This window comes from Aotus nancymaae, unplaced genomic scaffold, assembly GCF_030222135.1.
Source record: "Aotus nancymaae isolate 86718 unplaced genomic scaffold, 86718_ANA_hifiasm-v0.15.2.pri h1tg000006l, whole genome shotgun sequence".
Lineage (NCBI taxonomy): Eukaryota > Metazoa > Chordata > Mammalia > Primates > Aotidae > Aotus > Aotus nancymaae.
The window spans coordinates 3,126,335-3,153,790 of NW_026988417.1; the positions used below are offsets into that span (position 1 = coordinate 3,126,335).

Genomic DNA, 27,456 nt, shown 5'->3' on the forward strand with positions numbered 1-27,456 from the left:
TCACACCAACATTACAGCATTCTTTATTACTTAAAAAAATTATTTTTTGGGCTGGACACTGTGGCTCACGCCAAAAAAATTTTTTATTTTTTGGGAGGCACTTTGGGAGGCTGAGGCAGACGGATCACCTGAGGTCAAGAGTTCAAGACCAGCCTGACCAACGCGGAGAAACCCGTCTCTACTAAAAATATAAAATTACCCAGGCATGATGGTGCACGCCTGTAATCCCAGCTAATTGGAAGGCTGAGGCAGAAGAATCACTTGAACCTGGGAGGCAGAGGTTGTGGTGGGCTGAGATTGCCCACTGCACTCCAGCCTGGGCAACAAGAGCAAAACTCCATCTAAAAAAAAAAAAAAAGATGATTATTATTTTAAGTGTCAGGGTCTTGCACTGTTGCCAAGGCCGGAGTGCGGTGGCTCAGTCACGGCTCACTGTAAGCTTCGACTCAGCTCGAGCAGTCCTCCTGCTTCAGCCTCCCGAGTACTTGGGACTAACAGGTGCGTGCCACCACACCTGGCTAATTTTAAAAGTTTTTTGTAGAGATGATGTCTCCGTTTCCCAGACTGGTCTCGAACTCCTTGGCTGAAGCGATCCTCCTGCCCTGGCCTCCCAGAGTGTTGGGACTGCAGCTGTGAAGTAATGTACAGTGTACTTTCTTGTCTAATTTATACAATGTGATTTATTTTTTGAACTTTTTCCTCTTCAGAGCCTTCCATTCGCCTTCCTGCGTAGCCAGGCTGTTAAAAAGCTGCTTGACTTTCCGCTTCCGTTCCGCATCCCTGAAAGAAACGAGGCAAATGCCCATTGTTCGATTAGTTCTTGGAGGACATCTTGCCCTCTCCCACATCAGAACCACATTAGCCCACAGCGGCCACGTTCAGTCCCCAGAGGGGGAAGCGAACGTGCCCGGCTCCGGCCCCCGCCAGAGCCACGCTGTGGGATGCCAGTGCCCAGTGCTCTGCCCAGGGCCACGCACGGTGTGTCAGCGCACACGGCCCTCACCTCGCCATGATCTCGGAGAGCTGCATCCGAGCCAGGAACTGACTGTCCTTGCGGATTTCTCGAACGGCCCCTTTAAATTCACGCTTGTGTTTGTGGATCAGCCTCCTCCTTTCCTGCTCCTCCTTACTACTGCCTTGTTTTCTGCCAAACTCGAGGCTACGACCAGAAAGCCACTGTTAAGGAAGCAAGAGTCCGTCCCACCCCTTGGCCAGAGCCTGCTCGGGAGTGTGGCTTCCCCCGAGTCATCTGCTCAACCACAGAACGGGCAGATGCCTCCGCTCAGCTCCCACTGAGCCCAGTCCCGGCCTCCCAGGAAGACGCTGCCAACACCCACACTTTGACCAGCCGGGGGGTGAACAGCTTCAGCGGGACGGGCCTGCTCTTCTCACAGGTCAGCGGCCGGCAGACCTGCTTCTGGCTGTCCATTTCCGTCAGTGTGCTCTGACACAGCTCCTGAAAAACACGCAAAGCCCGATGCTGCCACAACTCGCCCGCTGCGTGCCCTGAGCGCCACACGCAGGTTCTGTGGCGTCGCGGCGGCGTGAGGACAGTACTGTGACCTCCCGCAACAGGAAGGTGCCCTTGCTGTGCACCGCCGCGGTGAAGCCAAGGTTGTGGCTGCTCAAGGCCTGGCACAGCTGGAACAAGAAAGCCAGTCTTTCTGACGAGGGAGGGGCCGTGTGCTGGCTCCCGAGCACTCTGAAAGGAGGGGTTCTCGGGACTCCATGACAGCAGGCTTGTCTGCTCCAGCTCCAGGGACCCCGCTGGGACTCCGTGACAGCGAGCTTGTCTGCTCCAGCTCCAGGGACCCCGCTGGGACTCCGTAACAGCAAGCTTGTCTGCTCCAGCTCCAGGGACCCGGCCGGGACTCCATGACAGCAGGCTTGTCTGCTCCAGCTCCAGGGACCCAGCTGGGACTCCGTGACAGCGGGCTTGTCTGCTCCAGCTCCAGGGACCCGGCTGGGACTCCGTGACAGCGGGCTTGTCTGCTCTGTGCTCCAGGGACCAGGCTGGAAATGGGCCAAGTTGCTGTCCTCATTGAACGCTCATCCTAGTGGGGCAGAGGCAAGGACGGCGTAGCGTGCCGAGGGGTCGCACCACGGAGAAGACGCAGGGAGCATGGCGCAGTGTGGGCCAGAAAAGGCCTGGCTTCCCAAGGGTGTGGGCACGAGCAGCACGGCTGTGAGGAGTGCCAGGTGGAGAGAAGAACTGCAGAGACGGAGCAAGGCCTGAGGGGAGGCCGGAGCGCATGAGGGGAGGGCACGAGGCAAGGCTGCCAGGGCCGAGCACGCTATGCTGGTGGTGCAGAGCACCCCCGTGGGGGCAGCTGCGGACAGGGCACTGATGCCTTCGTCCCCAGCAGCATCCTGGGCCAGTGCGGGCCGGCGGGGGGCAGGGTTGGCACGGGATGGAAGGCACAAGGCACAGCCGTGTCAAGCAGGAACTGGACGCTGGGCACAGCCTTGTCAGGGCCAGGGTGAAAGGCAGGGAGACAGTGGCCGTAAGTGAATCTGGAGTGGCCTTCAGGCAGACCTGAACAATCTGCAGGGTACAGGATGTGCCCCGGATTAAAGACTCATTCTCGGCCGGGCGCGGTGGCTCACACCTGTAATCCCAGCACTTTGGGAGGCTGAGGCAGGTGGATCACGAGGTCAAGAGATCGAGAGCATCCTGACCAACATGGTGAAACCAGTCTCTATTTTCAAAAAAGACTCATTCCTAGGTCCAGCTGAGACTGTCCCTCGGGGACTCCTGTCACCTGGGCAGGACGGTGAGACCATCCTCGGAAAACCCATCGGGACTGCAGAGCGCGGCACAGAGCTGGCTGTCGGGGCCTGGTAGGGCTGACCCCTGGGTGCTGGCGCAGCCTCCGGGCAGCCTCTTGGAGGTGGCACACAAGGCGACAGTTCCCAGCTACAGCCCAGATACAGCGTCTGCTTTAATCCAGCCCAGCAATGCTCACCGTCACTGCCCGCTCTACTGATTTGACTTCCCTTTCCCGTTTGTGACTTTGCAAAGATGTGTCGACTCTAGAGCTGCAGGCTCAAATGCCTAAAAATGCCCACCCGCGTGGGCCCAGCTCAGGGTCACGTCTGAGCCCAGGCAGAGCACCCTCGTGGCCAGGACGCCTCACCTGGAGCTCCCGGGGGTGGCTGCATTCCGCCAGGTGGTCCTTGAGGAGGGCACGGAGAGGCGCGGTGATGGCGTGGAACGACGGCAGGGCTCCGTACATCAGCACGCAGCGCTTCAGCAGGGCCAGGCCCACGGCCAGGCAGGACAGTCTGTGAGGGCAGCAGGTGAGACGAGGTCCAATTTGTTCTATTTGTCACTGACAAAACCAGTATTGTGGCAAAAAGGAACTTCCCCATTCCCACCAGGCTGAAAAATCAAATGTGGTCACCGCGGCCGGCCAGGGTTGGGCCACACCATCGTGGACAAGGCAGGCTCAGCGTCAGCCCTTAGCACAGGAGGGAAACCGGGTAACGCAGTGCCAGCTGGGAAGAGGTGGCTCTATTTTTGGTTCCAAATTATGATTTGTGAAATCAAGCAAATATATTTTGAAAATGAAAAGGAAAAGGGGACACCAAGCCAGCATGCCTCAGAAAGGCCTTCACCCTCCATAAAACCGAGCAGCTAGGGCCGCAGGTTAGCTAAGAACAGCATGCGTGAAAGCATCCGTGGCTTCTGCTGCCTCCCCGAGGTGGGGTCCCCACACGTACCGGATGTGATTGGCCTCTGTCGAGGTCGGGGCCCTCAGGCCACTCGCCCAGCGGAGGGAGAGGCTGCTCCGCTGCCACGTGGCCGCGTCCTCTTTGTCAGATACCACGAGCAGTTCCGAGTTCTTCCCAAGCGCTCTGAAAGGGTGCACCAGAGTGGAACCTGAATTGCACGTGCACAGGACAGAGAGGGCCTGAACGTTACTGGCCTTCCAGCAGGCCCTGTGACACCAAGCCTATGGAAGTTCACTCTAACCGACGCACGCTGGTTTGTATGTTTCCAGGCTGTGCCAGACACTGAGGGTTTCAGTGTGGGCAAGGACACCTCGGGAGGGGGAAAGCTTTGGCAGGGGCTGCGGTCACAACTGAGTGCCTGACCTCGCCTGGGCCTGCTTGAGGCAGACTTCCTGGGGCCTACTAGACACCACACGGGACTGATGAGGCGCTCAGGCCACAGCCGAGAACAGACTGAAGTCCCTGCCCCTGTGAGGGAGACAGGCAGTGCACAGCACCCAGAGAGGCAAATGAGCCAGACAACAAGAGAAAGGACGGTGGAGGGGCGGGAGGGAGACAGGAGGGTCAGCCGGCGTGAGGGTGAGGGGCAGGAGAGGCCTGAGAACGGCGTGGCTGCAGGGGGAGGGGTGGAGACCGGGCATAGTGGGGCAGAGGGGCCAGGCTGAGCGAGAGGGTCAGGCCCCATCCACACTCCCTCAAAGCTGAGATGCCCACCCTCTCCATGACTCCACCCGTGCCCAGCCTGTTCCGTCGGAGCCCTTCACACACGGGATTGCAGCCATCTGCAGGTGGCTTCTCCAAGACAGGGGGCACTCAGGGTGGCCATGCCCCTCCGGCGCCCAGCACCAAGCCTACAGGCAGGAGCATCAGGGCCAGGGGATGGCAGAATGGGAGCCCTGAACCCCTCCCGGAAGGGACTCTGCTGGCCGTGTGAATGACGCCACAGCACCTGCTTCTCAGGTCAGTCCTGGACATGCAGGCGCTTAGCACCACACAGCGAGCTGGAAACAGAGGGCGGGGGTCTTAGCCTTGAGGTCCAACCTCTGGTCAGGCTGGGAGAGGCAGCCACGACACGGAAGTGCTCAGGACAGAGGCTGCGCGGCTCCCCACCCCCAGGAGCGGGGCTGGGGAGAGGGCCCGGGGGAGCCTCCCTGTCCCAACACTGCTCTTGCCGCGCGCCCTCCCTCCTGAATTCAGTGTTACGGAAGCCACACAGCAGCGCTGCCCGCGTGAGCCCCCGCGTGAGCCCCCGTGTGAGCCCCCGAGTGAGCCCCCGTGTGAGCCGCACGAGCTTTCACACTGCCTTGTCACATGAGAGACAGTAAGAAGGAAAGAGTGATTTTAACAACAGATCTAACCCAAAGTGCCAAAAGATTATGATTTAACACGTAATACAAAAAATTAAGATATTTTATGTATTTCTGGTAACCCCGAACGTGGGCACTGAGGAAGAACTGTCCAGACCCCTGGCACAATTAGTGCCTGAAGAATACCTTAGTTACAGTGCTATTACTCAGCTACTTCCTTTATGTAATCCTTCATATATAATCATATAGCAGTGTATAGAGTTAGTGCCTGAAGTGTAACTTCCTGCTTACATGTATCTGGCATACTTAGTTCCATATCATCTTTCTGTATAATCATATAGGTATTGCAGTCGGAGCTGTACTGACACATTTAGTGCTGATTTATAGAATCCTTCTATATAACCATATAGTAGTTTGTAGGAGGAGGAATGCCTAGAGCAGTCACAGAACAGAAGCAGTACATGGGAAAACAGCCGGGACAAGAACCAAAGACCCAGGCGGTGGCGTCCCTGCCTGAAAGGGCATACGCTGTATGGCAGGCTTGGAGCAGGAGCCGCTCCTCCTGATAAAGGAGTTGTAGCACCTTGCATCCAGTTCCCATGGAAAGTAGGCCTCAGGCCTGAGATCCTGGAAGTAACCGAGGGAGAAGAACCCCTCTGGTGTGACCAGTCATGGTGGCTGTACACCCTGTCAGTCTTTTCTCGCTTCTGTGCAGGCTCAAATCATTCTCCCATAAATATCCTAAGAGAAGAGCACAAGTCTGTCAGCTCCCACTGCATTGGCTTACAGTACCCTTCTATTAGAAATCCTTTGAAGTCTCCAGTCCCCAGATAAGAAGTGTTGTGCACAACACCTGTTGCACACAGTCCACCTCCTTGCCTCGGTGACCTAATGGGGGTGGACCCCTTTTCTGCGCACGGCATGGCCCTCTACTGCGCACGGCCCACCTTTCTGCCCAGGTGACATAACGGGGTGGCCCCCTCACCTGTTACTCGCATGATTATGTATGCCCTATCACTGAGCCTATAGATGACCTCACTCACAACCCTGCCCCACTCTGCCTTGTACCCAGTAAGTACAGACGCTTCTGCGCGTTCGGGGCCTCGCCTGCCTCCGCTCACAGGTGGCGTGGCCCCAAGACCAGCTGCTCTTCTCCAGTTCTCCAGTGTCCTGTCTCTTTACTTCTCGGATCCTGCACCTCAGCACAGCATAAGGGACACCCCGTGACCCTGTGGCGCCAACAGCCCCACATCTGGCACTAAGTCTTCACCACCTGGTCATATGACACATGTGGGGCGCGTCTTGGTTCAGACTCTGGCCACTGGCGACCACACTGGACAGCACAGGTCAACGGTGGCGCTTTTTCCCACGTGGGTGCAGGCACACGCTCACACAGAGGGACAGGGTGCTGCTCAGGACGGTGGGTAGCAGGTTTGTGTTTTCCCTACTTTACCATATTCTAAACTTTCTACAATGAGTATAAACTACTTAAAAAAACTCTAAAGTATAAAATATTTGCAGGAAGCTCCCTCAGATCAACTCACCTCGGCTTGCTTTGTTTGGAGTTGCTATGTAAAGAATCCCGAGAAGAAAATTAATAAGCTCAGGTATAAACCTCTGGGATAAAGTCACATACTCCAGGAACACGCAGCACACGAACAGGCCCTTCACGGCGTCCTGGAGGGACAGGATGGGGCACTGGAAGGGAACACGGGGGGGTGTCACGGTCCTGGGACGATGTCGTGCCATGCTAGGCCGACTCCCAGGCTTTCCTGATGACCACATACCCCACTGAGCTTCACGTGCACAGAGGGAACCCCCCAACTCACATCAGTGCTGAGAGATCAAGTGAGATGAAACAAGATAAAGATTTTACTGAGTTTTTAAAGATTTTACTGATTTTTTTTGTCCACCTGAGACAGAGTTTTTCACTCTTGTTGCCCAGGCTAGAGTGCAATGGCGTGATCTTGGCTCACTGCAACCTCCGCCTCTGCCTCCTGGGTTCAAGTGATTCTCCTGTCTCAGCTACCCAGTAGCTGGGATTACAGGTGCATGCCACCACGCCCAGCTAGTTTTTGTATTTTAGTAGAGATGGGGTTTCACCATGTTGGTCAGGCTGGTCTTGAACTCTTGACCTCAGGTGATCTGCCTGCCTTGGCCTCCCAAAGTGCTGGGATTACAGGTGTGAGCCACCACGCCCCGCCAGAGCTTTACTGATTACGAAGTTCCTCCCACCCATACAATTAGCACACGATTACTGCAGTACGCATGCACCAATCACATGCCTAATAAAGGAACAGCCTGAACTTTTAAAGCCAAAAAGGGAACAAAAGCCCTTATCATCACACTTGATAACGTCACCACTAACCCGAAAGGTTGTTTCTGGGGTCACACGCTCTGTAACCTTGAGGTGCCGAACCAGACCCACCCGCTCCCACCCACATCTGGGGCTGCTTGAGCTGGGGCTTTTAGATGGGTGCTCTTACACCTCACCCCAGTGCTCAGCCTCTGCGGCCCTCAACAGCCACGCTCAAGTGCAGAGAGGCTCCGACAGGCCGAGCCCTGCTGCGCGTGGAGAGGACGCACCTTGGTGAGCAGCTGACTCAGGCACACGAGGGCAGGGGTCACCACCGGGTGCCAGAAGTCGGAAGTTGGAAACAGCAGCCCGGTGATTTTCAAATAAATGAGCTGGAAAGAAAGTTAGCACACAGGTTAAAGGGAAATGAAGTCTATCCAGATGCCCTTTCTGTGAACACTCCGGAGCCAGAAACGGCCTCTGGGGAAGAGAGGGTGCGGCAGCTCTGGCCACAGTCCAGGTGACCAACCACCGTGGGGCCAACAGCTAACCGTACAGTGAGGACACGAGCTGAGGCCCACGAAGGCGTCGCCAAAGCCGACCACGATGGCGACGGGCGCAGGCTCAGACCGTTTTGGGGAGCTGATGAAGATCATTAGCCTAAGTCCTACGTTTTTAAGCTTCTGCTAACCATTGTGAATCCATTTCAACATAAACACCAGGCAGTGAATAAAGAGCATTTCAGAGCAAGTATTTCTTTAAAGTTGCTAAAGCTGAAAACACGGCATGAGGCTTTTCTAAAATTGTTAAAAATCTCAGTGTTCAAATGTCTCTCGACCTTTGAATAAACATAGGAACCGAGGCCGGTTAAAACCAGCCCACAGGCTTGGGCCCTTCAGAAAACACCGTGGTTCTCTGTGGCTTCCGACGTTTTTGTACCGGACCAAAAACCGCACCACTTGCGTGGAATCAAACCGGAATCTCCCTGTACGACCCACGGGTCAGTCGACGGCGGTGGAGCCGCCCCCCCCCCGCCCAGGCTGCACTGCAGTTCTAGCTCCAGATCACCCTGGAGAGCACCATGCCCGTCATCAACCTTCTGTGACGCCGAGCAGAGCTCCGCGGCCGTGGCGGTGCCGAGACCAAACCGTGCTTACCACGCCCAGCCCTGGCCACGGCGTCCGGCCTTTGGCCTCAATCATTTCTTCCATCTCATGCATGGCGTCTCGGAGAACGAATTTCACAGCCTCACTTGCAGGTGCAGGAAACATCTGGCAAAGATGATATAACTGCCTGTGAAGCAGAAACGTAAGTCAGCGGAGAATGACTTCAGACAACAAAAACACAGAAAAACCCCGAAAGCCATTTTCCTATGAAGTCACCTGTTGACTGAGCAAGTTAGAACTGGACGAACCCACTTTTTCCAACAGCATTCTGAACAGTCTACACTCATTTCTGCCATTTCCTAAAAACCCGGCCATTACACGCTGGACCGGAGGTGGAGGGAGAAACAGCTCGATCTGTGGTAACACTACTGAGGGCACCGTCCTGTGTGGCAGCGGCAGCTGGCAGCTCCAGGGCACTTTCCACATGAACTCATTTGTTCCTCATGGCAGCTACTTCTTGGACAGTGTCTCCACGTACACAGATGACGTGGAGCGCTCAGCGTGGCAGAGGGCAGGAAGCTGGCACGCGCTCTCACGGATCCAACGCCAACAGCATGCCTCTTGACTGAGAACTCTGCCCCTCTGCCATTCCTCCAGCCACCAGCCCCTGGGGCCAGGAGTCACCAAGTGGGTCACAGGCTTATAGTGCGGCGAGGGCGGGAGCTTGCCCTGGCGGTCCCCAGGCAGGCGAGGGACACACTCCAGGGCACACAGAGCCAGTCCCACTGGGTTCCACTGAGGGGTGAGGGGCGGGGCGTCTACCACACTTTCCAAATCCCTCTCGACCACCTAGAGCTCAAAACTTACAATGAGCCACCCCATCCCAGCCACAAACCTGAAGGGGTTCACTTGTTTCAAAGTCAGCTTGTTTGGGTTAGACGTCAGTCCCAGCTCTACAGTGGCCAGAGCAGCACGTGAGAAGCGGGTTTGCGCCGTGAGGCTCACAAGCCCTAGGTGACCACCCGCCCACCTGGTGTGCTGACGCCACCATTCCACCTTCCTTGTAACCGTGGAATGTATTTTCATGACTCTGAATGGGAGAAAAATTGTTCTGCTCAGCCCCACATCCCAGGTAACACACCATTTTTACTTACACAACCAACTTATCGATTACTCTGAGGTCTGGTGGGTCATTTGTAGCCAAATCACCAATGTATTCCAAAAGAAAGCCAAACAGTTTCTGCAGGAACATGAATTGGGAGAGAAAGCTCAGTGCTCAGCACCAAGAACAAAGCCACAGGCACACAGCTTCCGGATCACCTACGCTCTGGTGACAACCAGGTGGCGCAGGGAGCCCAGGGCTACAGCCGCGAACAGCCTTCTAACGTGCAAGCCAAGACACTGCTGGAACCTGCTGAGCTCTAGGAGTAGAGGGGGAAGAGGCTAAGGGCCAGGTGCATGCTTCCACAGAACAGCAAACACATCACTAGGAAGAGAAAATCAGGAGTGCCCTCTTCACAGGGAAGAGAAAAGGCCCACGGCTGAGTGCGGTGGCTCACGCCTATGATCCCAGTACTTTGGCAGGCCGAGGTGGGTGGATCACTTGAGGTCAGGAGTTCATGACCAGCTTGGCCAACATGGCAAAACCCATCTCTACTAAAAATACAAAAAATTAGCCAGGCGTTGCGGTGGGCGCCTGTAATCCCAGCTACTCAGGAGGCTGAGGCAGGAGAACTGCTTGAACCCAGGAGGTGGAGGCTGCAGTGAGCCAAGATCACACTACTGTACTCCAGCCTGGGTAACAAGAGCGAAACTCCATCTCAAAAAAAAGAAAAAGAAAATGGCACAATGACAGCCACCTATTAGCTGACACGCAGAGTCCGGCTCTGCCACCTGCTGGCCGTGTGAGTCTAGTTTCCTCCCGTGAGAGGAAGGTGAAGGTCCCTGTGCCCCCCTCCGGCAGGGCCTGGCACGAGGCCTAGAGAGGGGCCAAAGCCAAGGGAGGCCTCTGCCCAGGCCATACCAGGTGCTCCCAGCCATCATCATAGGTAACCAGGTGACAGGTCGGCCCCACGCAGCTGAGGCACACCCGCCGCTGCACACTTCACACAGCTCTCACAGTTACACATGGGGCTATTGCCGACACTCTCAGCGATCCACACACCCTTAGTCCACGTACTTCCAGTTTTGCTTTGTTTCCTTCTGCGAGACTCGGGTGGGTGCACTTCTGAATTCTCTCCACCACCAAAAGCTGCTCTTCCAACGATCTTCCTGATAACACAGCTCTCAGTTCCTCATAGGATTCGGGAGCTAGGAAACACACAAAGCATACTGCGTAGCTAACATTCATTTATTTATAGATATTGTTTGAGATGGAGTCTTGCTCTCTTGACCAGGCTGGAGTACAGTGGTGCAGTCTCAGCCCACTGAAGCTTCCACCTCTCGGGTTCAAGCAGTTCTCCTGCCCCAGCCTCCCGAGTAGCTGGGATTACAGGCGCCCACCACCACGCCCAGCTAATTTTTGTATTTTTAGTAGAGACAGGGCTTCATCATATTGGTCAGGCTGGTCTCGAGCCCCTGACCTCAATCTGCCTGCCTCGGCCTCCCAAAGTCCTGGGATTACAGGCGTGAGCCACCGTGCCCAGCCCACATTTAACATTTAAAATGAAAATTACTTCATATCTGCTAACGTAGAGGGAATTTTATGTAACTGTTCTACCTCACAATCACCACAAACCCACCAGCTTTTGCTCTGGTACATCTGGAGGGGTCTCAGACATTCCTGCCCTGGGCTGTCAGGAGTGGGCATGCACCTGGGAACAGGCTAAGAAGGAAATGACCTCCCCCGGTTCCTTGATAGGAATTTACTGAAACACACAGTTCCAGAGCACCTCGGGGGCAGGGTGCTGGGTTTAGTGCCCAGACCACTTCACAATGACCTGGAAGGAGCCGCTGTGAGCCAAGCAGGGTCAGCCCCCGAGACTCCTGCCACCAGAGGGTACATCAGGGAGGCCAGCCTCACCACTAGCTTCTCCTCTGCAGGCGTCCTGCAGGCACAGGACAATTAAGCATTGCTTACTAGGACCCAACAATTTTTCTTTTTTTTGAGACAGGGCCTTGCACTGTCACCCAGGCTGGAGTGCAGTGGTGTAATCTCGGCTCCCTGCAACCTCTGCCTCCTAGGTTCAAGTGATCCTCCCACCTCAGCCCCCTGAGTAGCTAGGAACACAGGCACAAGCCACCGCACCAGGCTTATTTTTTATATTTTTGGTAGAGACGAGATTTCATAATGTTGCCCAGGCAGGTCTCAGACTCCAGGGCTCAAGTGATCCACCCGCCCTGGCCTCCCAAAGCTCTGGGATTACAGGCGTGAGCCACGCACCTGGCCTGGACAATCTTTCTCCATATACCAGACAAAACAACACTATATTCCACTCAAAATGTTACGTGGCCAAACAGGAGGCCCGGTGGGAGCACGGAGGCCTTCTCACAGATGCTCGCCCACTTCACAGGCCCGCCCTTCGGTCCCCACAAAACACTGGCCCTACACTAAGAGAGAGGGAAGGTCCCGCTACAGAGAGGTGCGTCTAGCTCACCTGGAGCCAGCCCACAGAGCCATGGCCACCAGCCAAGAGGACCCCTCGCCCCAAGACCTGGATCAGCAGACACGGGGCGGGGCCACACACTCCCACGGCCATGACCTGGATCAGCAGACACGGGGCGGGGCCACACGCTCCCACGGCCAGGTGGTGAAAGTTATCTCAGAACCGAGGAAAGCCGCGCTCACCCACCTGCAAACGTGTAGGGCAGCTCGTCTCTGGCAGCTTTTCCAGCTCTTTCCTCGCGGCCCAGCAACCCTTTCCGAGGAGTCTGCCACTGCTCTTTTGCTGGCTCCTGGTCTTCCTCCTCGCTCTCTGCGTTGGACTCCAGGTCCGAGTGGCCTTCTGGGCCGTCACTCTCCTCTGTGTCCTCCCCGCCTGAACTGTCACCTTCTTCCGCGTTGCTCTCAGTGTCACTGGCTTCCTTGCTTTGCTCTTCCTCTTGTTCGTCGAGGACAGTTTCCTCGACGTTCATTTTTCCATCCTAGAAAGAGCACGGAACCCACAGGGCGTCGGGAGAGGCAGAGGCAACCGCTGAACCATCTCAACCACATCGAGACAATGCGCACATCACTGCTTCCCACGTGGTTACACACAAACCTGTGTGCTCCGTCTGGCCCCTGGCACCAGGCCTCCTGCCCACTACCCCCCTTCTAGGCTATTTGAGCCATGGAAGCTCCCAGAGAACCCTGCTGCAGGATGCTGAGCCAGGTTCAGGTCTTGCCAGGGAGCAGCATGGGGTCAGGAAGCAGACAGTGTACAGTGGCCGTGGCTTCAGCTCTGGGAGTGCCTTGGCTTCAGCTCTGGGAGTGCCTCCGGCACCCACCACTGGTGTGGGGAGGCTGCCCTCCTGCTCCTCCAGGTAACCTTGTGGTTTTATCAGCACCCACTGTCCTCTGTGGATCTCTTCTGCTTGAAACCCGTCCTGCCCACCGTTCTTCCCTGGACCCTGACTGACACACTCTTACAACGAGAAAAGGGTATCGATTCATAAAGTTCGTGAATTAAAAACACCAGTCACAGAAACTCCATTACGCCACTCAAAGAATATTTACACCTCTAGCTTTGAGCTAGCTTCCTCAATAGTACGCTGAGGTCATGCAGACAGAATCACGCGGTTATAAACAAAAGTAGTTGATGTTAACAACCGAGTAATCGGTTTTATCTGTATTCCTTTGAGAGAGAGAGAGAGCGTGAGCCGGGGAGTACACACACTACTGCTAAAGCTTCTCTCTAAAGTTTTGATGTCTGATACGCCATCAACACCCAGATAAGAACGTTAGAGAAGCTGGCTGAAAAGATTTTAAATTCCCAACTGTAATAAATCCCTAAAATGAATACCAAAAAATGTTTATACATTTAAAAAAAAAGAGAAAGGAAACGAAGCTGAACATCTTACTTTGTAAGAAAGCAAACGCCTGTCATCTTTGTCTAGGACGAAGCCATCACTGAGATCATCCGCTGACGTGTGTTTTGGTTTCTTAACGTCTTCATCCTCGTCCTTTCCAAGCATTCTTCGGAGTCTTTCAGCCTGAGCAGAAGGAACGACAAGTCGTACAGAGCAGTCCTCCAACACTTGGTGAGGAGGCGTGCAGTCTGCCCCGGGCGGCGGGTGGGGCCTGCAGTCCTCCCAGCTCTGCAGCTGGCGCAGCCCGCCTGCTTTCTGCCTGCAGTCTTCAATCAGGCTAAGCAATCTATTCCTCATTTAACAAATCAACTGTGCAAACTTTGTGGCCAGTGCTCTCCAGTCACAAGGCAAGCCTCTTATTCTGAGGTCTTCATAGCCCAATTCTGCTGGCCAGCCCCGACTGGGAGTCATCACCCCCTGCACCAAGAGAAGAGAAGCCAGGACACCAAGAGCCAGCAGCTCCAGGGCCTCCGCTATTCGACGACGCACAGGACACGGGAGAGGCTGTGGTGGGAATGTCAGCTGAGCTCAGGAGTTTGAGAACAGCCTAGGCAACATAGGGAGATGCTCATCTATACAAATAATTTTTTTAAATTAGCTGGGGCTGGACGTGGTCATCCCAGCACTTTGGGAGGCTGAGGTAAGTGGATCACCTGAGACCAGGAGTTCAAGACCGGCCTGGCCAACATGGCGAAACCCTGTCTCTACTAAAAATAAAAAATTAGCTGGGCACGATAGCAGAAAAAAAAAAAAAAAGCAAATGAAAAAACTCAGCCAGCTGTGGAAGAATGTGTCTTTACTTTGTTTTTGTTTTAATGTAATGAATTTTAAAAACTGCATTAAAAAAAGCTTACAAGATAATATACTCATTTCATTGTTAGTAAATATTTTGGGATAGAATAATTATTAAGGAATGTCCATTTTTAGCTGGGCACAGTGGTTCATGCCTGTGATCTCAGCACTTTGGGAGGCCAAGGTAGGCAGATCATTTGAGGTCAGGAGTTCAAGATCAGCCTAGCCAACATAGCCAAACCTCATCACTACTAAAAATACAAAAATTAGCTGGGCGTGGCAGGGGAGGCTGTAATCCCCGGTACTCAGGAGGCTGAGGCAGGAGACTGGCTTGAACCCAGGAGGCAGAGGTTGCAGTGAGCCGAGATCATGCCACTGCACTCCAGCCTGGACGACAGAGTAAAACTCCATTTCAAAAAAAATAAAAGAAATGTTAATTTTTAATTTTGTATACTTGGGAATTATTTGCATTTTATTTGATGTTTCTGCTTTTATAATCAGAAAAAAAGGTATTTATAAATAAATACAAACTTTAAATAGACTAAAAGATTCCACTGATCAGACTGCTCTCCTCATCCCGTCCTGCAAAATGAAGCCGAGGGGCTGTGGATGGCCAGCAGCACAGCCCACCCACCTCCAGCTTCCTGAGGCGCTCCTGCTCTTCCTTCGCCAGCTCTGCCTCCGTCTTCATCCTGCTGGAGGGCTGCGCCTTCATTTCAAAGCCAAGCTCGCGAACCATCACGTCATACGCATCAGGCTGAAGTAGAAAGAAGAAATTTTTCATTTTCAAAATATATGCATTTCTTATTTTACAAAAAGAAACGATCCAGCTTCCTGGCACACCCTAGTAATGGCTGGACGATGTGATGCAGCGGCTAAGGCACGTCTCTCCTTCTAGAGAGAAAACTCTCCTACTCAGCCTTGAGGATTGAGAAATCGGTGGATACTTTGGTCATAAATAACTTTACCCCTAGAAAAATTCTTCTCAGAATACATCTGCTTTAACAAAAACAGGCCAGGCACAGCGGCTCACACCTGTAATCCTAGCACTTTGGGAGGCCGAGGTGGGCAGATCACCTGAGGTCAGGAGTTTGAGACCAGCCTTGCCAACGTGGTGAAGCTCTAACTTTACTAAAATTACAAAAATGAGCCAAGCGTGGTGGTGCGTGCCTGTAAGCACAACTACTCGGGAGTCTGAGGCAGGAGAATCACTTGAAAACAGGAGGCGGAGGCTGTGATGAGCTGATATGGCGCCACCGCACTCCAGCCTGGGTGACAGTAAGACCCGGTCTCAAACAACAACAACAAAAATACACTACTTACGTAGGCATTACGCCCTAAACATGGGAAATTAAGTAAAGTAACAGTAATAGCAAGGGTGGCTCACAAACATGTCCAGATGTCCACACGCCACTAACCCGGTGAAATCTAGATTTCTCTGAGCACCCACTTACTTACACAAATGCCGCATTTTGCAACAGTTTAGACTACAAAGAATGCAGCAGGAAACAAAAGCTGTTTAGAGGGAAAAAGTCAATATATGTTAACTGTACGTGTCACAGAGAAGCTCAGACTGACGTGTTCACCCTGAAGTACTTCTTCCATCCAGAAACACCACTTTCTTGAGTTTAATGCACCTGGAATAGACACTGAAATAACTGAGTCTACTTCCACCCCAAGATTCCACGTATCAGTCATTCAGTTTCCATGTTCAACAGAAACCCGTCCTACAGCAAACAGCTGGAAGCAGCTCCAGCCCCAGCCTTTCCCTGCAGGAAGCCGGCTCAACACAGCGGAGGAAGTTACGTGTCTGTTTCCATCGCTCAGCTCCCACCTTGGGTTTCTCCTTTTTATCTCTGTTCTCCGACTTCGGAGTTTTGTGAGACAGGAGCGTCTGAATTTCTTTCCAGTCTTGGTCTAGCTTCTCTGTGAGCTCGAGGGCATCTTCCCGTCGAGCTTGTCTCTCCCTCTGGGGAAGAAATAACAGACACACAGCACGCAGCGTTACTCCCGGACTTCAACCCAGAGGCCCAATGTCAATGCTGAGGACGCACACGATGACCACTCCGTCAGCACCAAATGTTTCAACAGAAAAACGCGGCCAGGAGAGATTTGTATTTTAAATGCAAAGCTACAAAATCTCATCTGACAATTTCCTGCAAGAACCATTCATGTAGATGCTCTGAGCTGTTCAGTGCAAGTGAATAAAAAAGGAAGTTTTGGGGAACATGTCAGATACTAAAACCAGCAACAACAAAAAGCCACCTGTGCCAGGTGCAGTGGCTCACCCTGCGCTCTAGAAGGCCCAGGTGGGAGAGCTGCTGAGGCCAGGAGTCTGAGACCAGCCCGGTGGACACAGCAAGACCCCATCTCCACAAAAACTGAAAACACACTTCACTGGGCATGGTGGTGCACACCAGCTGCTTGGCGAGCTGAGGTGGGAGGTTCACTTGATCCTTGAGCCCAGCAGTTTGAGGACACAGTGAGCTTTGATCGTGCCACCGCACTCCAGCCTGGGCAACACAGACCACGCCTCAAAATAAAATAAACACACAACACAAAGAGGCAAAAGAACCAAAACTTGTCAGAGGTATATGCCTGATGTGATTTTAAAAATTCCTATTCACGGCTGGGCGTGGTGGCTCACGCCTGTAATCCCAGCATTTTGGGAGGCCGAGGTGGGCAGACCACAAGGTCAAGAGACTGAGACCATCCTGGCCAACATGGTGAAACCCCATCTCTACTAAAAATACAAAACTTAGCCGGGTGTGGTGATGTGCACGATAGTCCCAGCTACTCGGGAGGCTGAGGCGGGAGCATCACCTGAGCCCGGGAACCGGAGGTTGCAGTGAGCCGAGATTGTGCTACTGCACTCCAGCCTGGTGACAGAGCAAGACTCTGTCTCAAAAAAAAAAATCTATTCATGATAAATGCTGTTATTAAACTCATATAAAATATTAAACACAGCCTAAAAACGTACAGGGAAAAAAGTGCACACACACTTTGGTGAGCCTGTGTTTCTGTGGAGAAGGTGATCAAGGACATTCGCTAACCCACCTTCTCTTGTTTTGACTTGGCAATGAGCTCTTCAATCAGCTCTTTCCGGGACTTCGGTTTCTCCTGCTCCTCGCCTTCCTGTGGAGTCTTCTTGTGAAGGAGCTTACCGCCTCCTCCAAAGTGAGCAGCAGTCAGCTCAGCTGGGGGCGAAGGACAGAAACCCCACAGTGAAGCCCAGCCCTGGCGTGGGAAGCGTTTCCTGTAGCACTCTGCCAGCGCTTCCCCTAGAGCAGTCTGGAGATTTCCACGTTTGAGGAAAACATGCTCACGCTACAGCTGGCCTGAGACCACAGGCACGATGGCACTTGAGGAATACCCAAGGTGAGCCACTCTGAGAAAACGCAGACCCATTAACTTCCCAACTGGCTATGACCCAAGTGGCTGAAAACACCGAGCAACCTATCTTTGGTTGCGCTGGTTCTAGTGACGACTGCCAAGCCCAGAACAAGCTGGACCCAGAGTCTCGGTAGGGAGTGTCGCCCAGGATCAGCGGCACAGCCTGTGTCCCTCCCACCTCCTCGGGCAGGGCCCAAGACTCTTGAGCCCTGAGCTAAGGGCAGGAACAGGAATCATCTAGCAGGCCACCCATCTTCGGCCTGCCCAGAAATTCAACATTGTAGGAAACATCAAATGTGGAATAAAAGAAACCTTTAAAAACCCAATTTCTCAAACGAAAACTGAGGCTCAGATGGGAAATGATTCAACCAAAGGCCCACGTTGTAACAGAAACCAGTGTTTACACAGCTTCTCCAGCCTGGGGCTCCAGCATGCCAGCAGCTCTCTGGCCAGCAGGGCCTTCTCAAGCCCGTTCTCAAGCCCCTCTCCTTTCTCTCCACCCCTCTGCGACTCTCCCCTGCCTCTCCTCCGAAGCGCAGTACTCCTCTCGCTACCTGCGGTGCTCGACACATTCATCACTTTCACCCCAGAAAGGCTCTCTCCTTGGCTTCTAGCCCAGCCCCGCCGCCAGGGCCTCACTGTCTCTGCTTCTCCGACTCCTAAGGCCACAGTTCCTGCTGTCTCTCTTCTGTGCACTCCTATGCTCCTGGCGGCCCATTCAGCAGTCTCCTGCTGACAGCATCCATCCTGTCTCCGGCCTGCACGCTCTCTGAACTCCGGACTGCACCTCCAGCACTGACCCATGGATGCCTAACAAGCGTTTCAAACTCGCCCCAAACCCGTCTGTCCCATAGTCTTCTCATCTCAGCGAACGGCAGCTCCATCTTCCCAGATGCCCAGGCCACACACCCGTGGAGCCACCCTTGATGCCTGCCTCCCACATCTATATCCGATCTGCTGGGAAACCCCGCTGGCCTTGTCCTATCACAACACTATGTAATTCCTTGGCTCCAACACCTCGACTCCTTTTCTCAAGTAAAAGCAAAGTCTTGGCCAGGCACGGTAGTGCACACCTGTAGTCCCAGCTACTCTGGAGGCTGAGATGGGAGGACTGCTTGAGCCCAGGAATCCAAGGCCGCAGTGAGCCGTGGTCAAGCTAGCGCACTCCAGTGAGGCTGAACAAGACTCCACAATGTCACGTGCCACCCTTTCCTGGTTGTTCCTCCACAGCACCTCCACCTTTGATCAGACAGCATAATTTGGTGACATATCTGTTTCATGTTTGGGTCTCCCCATAAAATGTGAGCTGAGAGAGGGCACAGCTTTTTGTTCTGACACTGCCATTTCTCTGGAACCGAGAACAGTGCCTGGAACACAAACCAGTATTGGTAAGCGAATGAATGAATGATTCCCGATTTCCAGAAATGAACGACTTCCTTCCTGGTAAACTCAGCAGATCAGAAAACACTACTTCCGTATTCTAGTAATCCAAGGTTGATCACAATATTTTCCTTTTGTTTTTTTTTAAATCTTTTATTTTAGGTTTGGGGGAACACGTGAAGGTTTGTTACACAGGGAAATTTGTGTCAAGGTTTGCTGGACAGATCGTTTCATCACCCAGGTACTAAGCCCGGTACCCAACAGTGACCATTTCTGCTCCTCTCCCTTCCTCTCAAGCAGATCCCCATGTCTGCTGTCTACCTCTTTGTACTCAAGGGCTCTCATCATTTAGCTCCCACTTAGAAGTTACAGTATGTGGTTTTCTGTCCCTGCGTTAGTTTGCTAAGGATGATGGATGCCCTCCGGTTCCATCCACATTTCCACAAAAGACATGATCTCGTTCTTTTTTATGGCTGCACAGTATTCCATGGTGTATATGTACCATTACAGTATTTTCCAAAAAGAAAGATTTGTAAAATACCAACTAATAAGCTTGTATTAATTATATAAAAGATTCAGAAAAGGATTTGGTTAGAAAGCTTTTTTATGTATCTATTTATTTTGAAGTCCAAACACAGTGTACAGTAGGTGAAACGTCTGTATTCACAGCGTGAAACAGCACATAGCAGCTAGAATTTAGGAGTCAGGCCACCTGGCATTTGAAGCCCAGCTCCCCCTGGCTTTGAGGCATGAGCAAGCACCGCCAACTCCTGTCCTCAGTCTCAGCTTCCGCAGCTGTGAAGTGGGTCACACCTAGCTCACGGGTGCTTTCTAAGATGAAATTCTCCTAATCTAAGCCAACATACCATGTGGCAGTTGAACAAATAATTTGTTTCCCCATGACTCATTTACAAAATTGCAGTCGGTATATTTATTGTCACATGTAAGAGGCTTTTCTTTTATAAAAATCACCCGGGTTTTGGTAAGCTCGTAATCAAAATCAAAGGCTAGAAGTCAGGAATGAACGGCTGAATTCGCAGGACCTGTTACTCGAGAGAGACTGAGCCCTACTTCTGCTTTAGTAACCTGGGGTGTAACTTCAGCACCTCCTGGCCATGAGGGGAATGCACGGGCCAAGCTCACACCAAGGCAGCTGCCTTCAGTCTTGGGGAGTCAGGATCTCCCCAGGGAATGCGTTTTACAGCTAAGAGCACACGAGAATTCTTGAACAATGAAAAAAGCAAAGAGAACGCACGGAGGCTAAAATAACTGGCCATTCTCTTTACGCCTGTGAAGTCCGAGCAGTGGCGGGGCCTCCTCCTGGTGTGTGACAGATGGCAGGCTCTGCGCCAGACGCTTGCTGCCTTAACTCCTAAGCCTTTTGCCCCTTGGATTAGCCAGGTATCAAACGGCAGCCCCAAGCTTTAACGCCTTAACTTTCACACACTAACAAGGCAAAGCTTCCAGTCCGTGTAGGTTTGTGCAGCTTTGTTCTGAAGATGCTGGAAATGGGACCTACTTAACTTAGAAGACATGCCAAGTAACTGATGTCAGGACAGAAGCCTTATAAAGAGGGTTCAAGACAGCCAGCCCGAACTGAACCTTAAACTCTGTTAATGTTATTTAAGGCCAACATTCAACTGTTTCATGTTGTTATCTACAGATATGAGGCTCAATATTATTTTCTTCGAACTGCCATAATTCCATAGTAAGTAAAGACTTCAGAACTACATAAACACCACTGGTACAAATATTAGGCTGGAATTTATAAAATGGGGGGAGCAAGGGAGTGCAGTTCATGAGCCACCTGGAGTCGGTGAGGTGGGTTCTACCCACGGCTCTGACTCTGGCATCGGGCAAAACACCTTATTTCTCTGAGCTCATGGGTGGAACCAGCCACTGTGAGGTTTAAATGAAATAATAGATATCATCATGCTTTCTTGGCCCATAAAAGCATCTATCTATACACCATCTTAAAGTTCTAAAAACTTAAAAAAGAAAACTTTCATGTGATAACTTTCTCTAGTCTCCAAGAAGAGCAGGAGGAAGTCTAACAAAGAACAGGCTCTCCCTGGCTCCATGCCCACAGGCCCATGCAGAGCACCCCAGCCTCACCAGACAGCACCCCTCGATCCTCAGCGTCGCTGTCACTGTCCACAATGTCATTATGCTTCTCGATGTCTGCCAATGATTGGCCGTAGTGAGTCAATTCTTCATCTTCATTTAGATTGTAGATGCTTTTTTTCTCATGATGTCGCTGACAGAAGAGAAAAAAAGTTTCCTAAAATTACCACATTCATTTCACAGCAAAAAAATATATATGTGTGTGTTTCCACTATGTCTGAAATATGACAGTGCAGCCTAAGCAGCCTTAAAGAGTATTCTGGGTCAACTAAGCAATGACTCGGACATAAACAGAACTCATGGCGGGGGGATTCTTCAATAAATGCTGGGGCCACTATTTGCCCCAGCAATGCTGCTCAGGCCCCTGGCTCTCCACCCAACAGAGCTGAAGGCAGCAGCTCAGCTGAGAACTCCTGCACACACTGCTGCCACATAGTAAAGACACATATCCATTCAGCTAACATCTGCAGAAGCGGCGGCTTCACCTTCGGCCTAGCCAGGTAAGCACAGGGTTCAAGGGCTATCCCCGGACCTACGAGTGCCCAGGCACATGCGGAACGTGCAGGATCAGACTTCTCCCTGAGCTTGACTCTGTGAATGTACAGCAGAGCCCTCCTCCAGTTTCTTTCCATACCTGCTGCTCCAGAGCAAACCTCTTGGTCATCTTCTCCTCGGGGGTCATGCTGCTGTTGTATTCTCCGAAGCGTTTATCTCTGAATACATTGGACTTATCCCTTTCTTTGTACTCCTTTAGTAAGGTCTGCGTACGCTGGAAAACAGGTCATAACACAATCTCACAAAAAAACTCATGATGTCCACTAAAGGGGACGTGAGAACAGTGCACACTTTGAAGTTCAGGGCGATGCTCAGTGACGTCAGAGTTCACACACAACCCGCTTTCCTCCCTGCTCTACTCGCGACAGAATTTTGAGAAGACCGAAACAACTCTCTCGATGATAACGGACCAATCACTGTCTTTACCTCTTTAGAGTCTGTCGGTGCCAAAAGGAAGTGTAAAAAGCGCACTGGTCAAGCTCAAGGCCTGAACGGCTCCCTCGGACAGAACAGCTGCCTCATGGTTTAAGGAAGAGTGCGCCAGAATCATTTGGAAAAGCGGAAACAGGGTTAGACCCCTTCCATCACGGAGGAGGGTACCATTTCCCATCAAAGGCACTCCTGAGGAATGCACAGTTGTGGGTTCCTATTAGACACAGAGCCATAAACGAGTGAGCGAGGCCACAGTCCAGGCTTCACCCTTTAGAACACCAAGAGGAGCAGCATTTTAAACACAGATAGCGAGCATCAAATCATTTGCTATTTTCCCAACAGCAACGAAAAGAAGAACAAGTTCAACATCATTCAAAGTCGGCTGTCCTGGAGGCTGAGCTCCCTAAAGCTGGGAGAGCACAGAGGTGGGTGAGGAACGCGTGGCCTCTGCAACCCGAGACGGCCACACTACAAACTCTTCCCCGCTGCAAAAATTCTTCTATTCGCTAAGGAACTGCCATTACACTGGTGTTGACACAGCGATTCCAAAAGGAACTGGCACCAAGGCACAATCCAGATGCAATGGAAGGCCCTGGAATGATCCAGCTCAGCGCTTTACAAACCCACCACAAATTGGTGCCTTGGCAGACACCGGAACCTGCTGATCCAACCACAGACTTAAGTGTTCCTTGCTTTCTTCAGGGATTCCTCACTTTGAAAGAATGTGTGCGTGTTGCAGGAGGGATTATGTGGTGACTTGGTCATTGCCACTCTGGCTCCAAGTTCTGTTTCAGAAGGAGACAGGCCAGATTTTGCTCCAGACATTGGTCACTTCCCTAGGGTTGGAGATGAACTTAAAGGCTAAGAAACCCACACTTAAGGTCAAAACCAGGAGCTGGAAGAGGCGGAAAGGAGGCCGGGAGCGGTGGCTCACACCTGTCATCCCAGCACTTCGGGAGGCTGAAGCAGGCAAATCACGAGGTCAGGAGATTGAGACCATCTTGGCTAAAATGGTGAAGCCCTGTCTCTACCAAAAATACAAACATTAGCTGGGTGTGGTGGCACGTGCTTGTAGTCCCAGCTGCTCGGGAGGCTGAAGCAGAATCGCTTGAACCCGGGAGGCGAAGGCTGCAGTGAGCCGAGATTGCGCCACTGCACTCCAGCCCGGGCGACAGAGCGAGATGGTCTCGAAAGAAAAACAAAGGAGGAGGAAAGGACAGTGTACGGGGTCAAGCAGCAGCTGGGCAAGAGCGGAAGAGTCGACGGCACGGATGGAAGCACGCCTGGCCCTCCTTTCCATCTAGAGCGCATTCCACCTGAAGAGGTCAACCGAAACATCAGTCACGTGGACGGGAGAAAAGGACGTGGAAAAACCATTTCTCTGATCTCACTTTGAAATATGAAAGTTCTAGTGGACTTAAAATGCATCCAAAAACCCCTCTGCTGCCTAAAGAGTAGGAAGCCATCCATTAGTTCAATAAATCCTCCCAAGGCAATTTTCATCATTTTCTTCAAGAATGCTTCAAGAACCAATTTCTTTGCAAACAACCTGCATTCTTAATCCCTAGTAACTTCCTACTGTGTCAGTGCTAAACAATGTTTGTTAAAAACACACGGGCACAATTTCCTGAACTGGAGTCTAAAGACAGCAAGTGTCCCCAGATAGACCAGAGGGCTCCATCACTTGAATTTAGGAGCCATCGGTTGAATGTTACGAGACAGAGGAGGAAGGAGCCAGAACGAGACCCTGCTGGGTGCTGGTGGTGAACCATACACAGCACTGAATGAGGCTAAGCTCTCTGGACCTTCATCACTCTATCTGCAGAGTTAAAATTTAAAACAACATCCCACTATTTAAATCACAAGGCCTAGCTGGCAGTCAGATGGGAGCACATTACATGTGCTAGCCTGTACTGCTCGATGAACTCTGTACAGACAGAAGCTGCTTACAGGCTACGCTGAGAAGACTTCTGAGGCCTGACCCTGCAGAAGGAGGGAGAATCACTTGCTTCTAGCAGGAAGGAGGTAGATGGGGCAGGCATCAGCCATCTCTGTCTCTAAAAACATGAGTTCTCATTATCTGGAATATGATTCTATGGATAAATCTTAGTGAAGAACAACCTTAGGCTAAAAATACATAATGTTAGTTATTCTACATTATTCTGACTCTCTTCTTTCTTTCTTAAACTATAATAAATGTTGTGACATTATACTGAATTTACGGCATAAAATGGGGATGACGACAGTACTTCCCCCTCATAAGGGTGAGGATAAAATGTAAACCGCTTGGCACAATGCCTGACCAACTGTAAGGGATCAGTAACCATATTAATAATATAGTTACTGATCAACAACTATACTAATATCACTTATCTTATAAATTATTTCAGAAATAAGGAAACTGAGGCACAGCTGTAAGGTGATATCCTGAAACTGGAACCTGGCAGTCTGCACACAGAGCCTGCCCTCTTCCTGCCAGACTGAGCGCCTCCGAGTGCTACAACCGACCAGTAGAGAGAAGCCAACCCAGACAGCCCGTTTATTTCTTTTTTATTTATTTATTTATTTATTTTTGAGACAAAGTCTCGCTCTGTCACTAGGCTGGAGTGCAGTGGCGCAATCTCGGCTCACTGCAACCTCTGCCTCCCGAGTTCAAGCAATTCTCCTGCCTCAGCCTCCCGAGTAGCTGGGACTACAGGCGCACGTCACCACGCCCAGCTAATTTTTGTATTTTTAGTAGAGACGGGGTTTCACCACGTTGGCCAGGATGGTCTCGATCTCTTGACCTCTTGATCCGCCCGCCTCGGCCTCCCAAAGTGCTGGGATTACAGGCGTGCGTCACCGAGCCCGGCCCAGCCCGTTTATTTCTAAGGGACCAGCCCACAAGACAAGACTTCCTACGTGCCGCTGGCCGCACGTGCCCCTGCATGTGTCACCGAGCTGGGAGTCAACTGAACGACCTGCTGTCCCTGCTGAGCGCCACACCCCCTGCAGAGCTTGACTGTAATTCCCTCTAGGAAGAAGTTGTGGACTTTCCTAACTATTACACTTTTTCCTGTGATCTCCTGAGGCACTCAGGTTCCACTTTTGATTTCTTCAAATATTTGTGTTTCTACCACGGGCCAAGCACTGGAGATCCAAAAAGGAGCAGCAATTCCCGCCCCTCTCCCAGGCCTTCAGCACAGAGAAGGGAGGTGGACCTGCTCAATACCAGAAGTCTCAGTAACCTGTCCTGTTTGGGCCACACAGCTTGGGTGGTGAACCCGAGCCGGCCCTTTAGAGGCTCTGGGAGGTGGGGCAGCCCTTTCTGGACAAACAGAGCAAGACAAGACTCAAGGCCAACAGCCAGACTGTGCGGGACTCGAACGACAAGCAGAGAAGGTTAAGAATAACGGTATTTAGAGCATACTTGCTATGTGCTATATGTGCTATCTTATTTAATTCTCATAAACCACCACTAGGGCTAGGATGTATACTATTAACTCTACTTCGGAAATGAGAAAACTGAGAGGCTTCAGTGGTGAAGACAAATGTGTCTATTCTCGGGACCACACTACCTTATTCTCCCACCCCTGCCCTGGGGTGTGTAATGAGGGGTTCTTATCAAAGTCAGCTGTAAGTCTAGCTTGCCTATTATACACACGGTGATCTTTGTGCAGTTAAGGATAGTATCTGATTTAATTCAAAGACCACCCAGCTTGCACACTGTGATGGAATAGAGATCAGGAGCTCACGAAGGCAGGGGCAAGACGTATTTACCTTTATCTCCCAGAACCTAGAAGCAAGCTCCAACAGGAGCGCTCGGGGCACCAAGAAGGCTCTGCAGACGCTGAAATGTGGCCAGCCCTTACCAGCCGTGTGACCTTAGGAAATTCACTTGTCCTTTCTGTGCCGTAATTTTTTCACCAACCTACGACTGTAAGTTCCTCAGTGAAAAATTTTTTTAAAAATTATATTTAAAAAGCTAGGAAGCGATAGTTTCCATAGCGTTACTTTCCAAGGAACAAGGTCACGCGCTTGAGGGAGAGCCGCTCAAACATCAAACGGTGCATCCCACACAATCCTTATCCACGGCCCCCAAACCGGCAGGGCCTTAAGTCTAAACGCGGAAGGGTTAACCAGCAGCTGCACAGGGCGCCGCCCGCAGTGACTGACTCCGCCTGACGCGGTTGGAGGAGTCACCGAAATGACACGAGTGCAGGGTCTCCAAGAGGGCGAGAGTTTCCAGGTCATTCCAGCCCAGAGAACAGCAGAGGCTTTCGAACTGCAAAGTTAGTGCCGTGTTCCTGTCACGGCCTCCGCCACTCAGACGATAAAACCGACGCACAGAGAAAGACGCAGCCGGCCCGAGAGCTGCGTGGGGCCCAGATCCTGCCGTCCGGCGCCCCCTGCGCCCCCCTCGCTTACCTTCCTGAGGGCCCGTGCGCGGGACACCCCGGGCAGCCCCACGTCGTGGCGCGTCTTCCGGCCCAGGATCTGGAACTTCTGCCTGTTGACTTTCACCTCGAACGGATTGGAGCTGGCCTTCGCCGGGCCCCCTCGCGCTCCCGCCGGCGCCCCGGAGAGCTTCCTTCGCGCCTTGACCTTCTTGGCCTTCCCCATGGCGCACACTCCGTTGCACCCAAAGCGCCGAGATCCTATGAGACGCGGCGCGCGACACCCCGAAACACGTGTTGAGCCGCGGATCCGCCTCCCTGCCTCATCTCGCGAGAATAGAGCAGCGCCTCGGAGATCGCGAGAAATAAACACCTCGCCCGCAGGCTTTTGTTCGACTTACTTGCCGATAGGCTCAGCGACTATAACTCCCAGCAGGCCACGCGCCGCGGCCCGCCGCGTACTCCCGGTGCAGGGCCTTCTGGGAGCTGTAGTTCCCTGGGCGCGGCGGCAAGGGGCGCTCCCACTAGAGCTAAGCCGTTAGCGCTGAGCCTGCCCCCGGTGCGGGTCGCGGCGGCGGCGGCGCCCTTGCCAGTGAGCCCTTGCCTAGGGTGGGCCTCGGCATTGACTCGGGGCTGCCCGGGGGCCCGGCCCTGAGGAGGGAGTTGCGCGCGCAAGGCGAGGGCCATGGGGCCGAGAAGAGCCGGGGCGACAGCGCGGCGGCGGTGACAGCTGGGACCCGCCGCAGCAGTCGAGCTGCCCCCTCCCCTCGCCCCGACCGCTCCCCTGCTGGCAAGGGCCGGCGGCGGCGGGCCAGCCCCCCGGGACCGTGTCCGGGGCCGGGGGAACGGGTGGCGCCCGGCGAGCTATGCGCGGAGGCGGCGGCCCCTCGCCCTGTTCCGCCCCCTCAGTCTCCTGGGTCTCGCAGAATCCCCCGGCGGCAGCGGCGGCGCCA

General features: G+C 52.7%; 1 protein-coding gene across 2 annotated transcripts; it reads right to left on the reverse strand.

Annotated features, from left to right (window-relative positions):
• Positions 1-26,815, reverse strand: NOP14 (NOP14 nucleolar protein). Of its 2 annotated transcripts, XM_012466838.3 has the most exons (18): positions 26,535-26,815; positions 21,775-21,909; positions 21,132-21,273; positions 17,301-17,440; positions 16,078-16,212; positions 14,878-15,000; positions 13,443-13,574; positions 12,236-12,527; positions 10,624-10,754; positions 9,599-9,684; positions 8,496-8,631; positions 7,629-7,730; positions 6,587-6,740; positions 3,724-3,883; positions 3,138-3,285; positions 1,338-1,456; positions 1,004-1,159; positions 1-780 (listed from the first exon to the last, which is right to left on the reverse strand). In XM_012466838.3, the coding sequence occupies exons 1-18, from the start codon at positions 26,727-26,729 to the stop codon at positions 681-683; spliced, it is 2,586 nt and encodes an 861-aa protein (XP_012322261.2). In that variant the 5' UTR covers positions 26,730-26,815; the 3' UTR covers positions 1-680. The 2 variants fall into 2 exon arrangements, with proteins under 2 accessions (XP_012322261.2, XP_064221506.1); XM_064365436.1 differs by lacking the exons at positions 1-780; positions 1,004-1,159 and having other exon boundaries at positions 1,369-2,054; positions 26,535-26,786.
• Between the last annotated feature and the right edge of the window lie 641 nt (positions 26,816-27,456).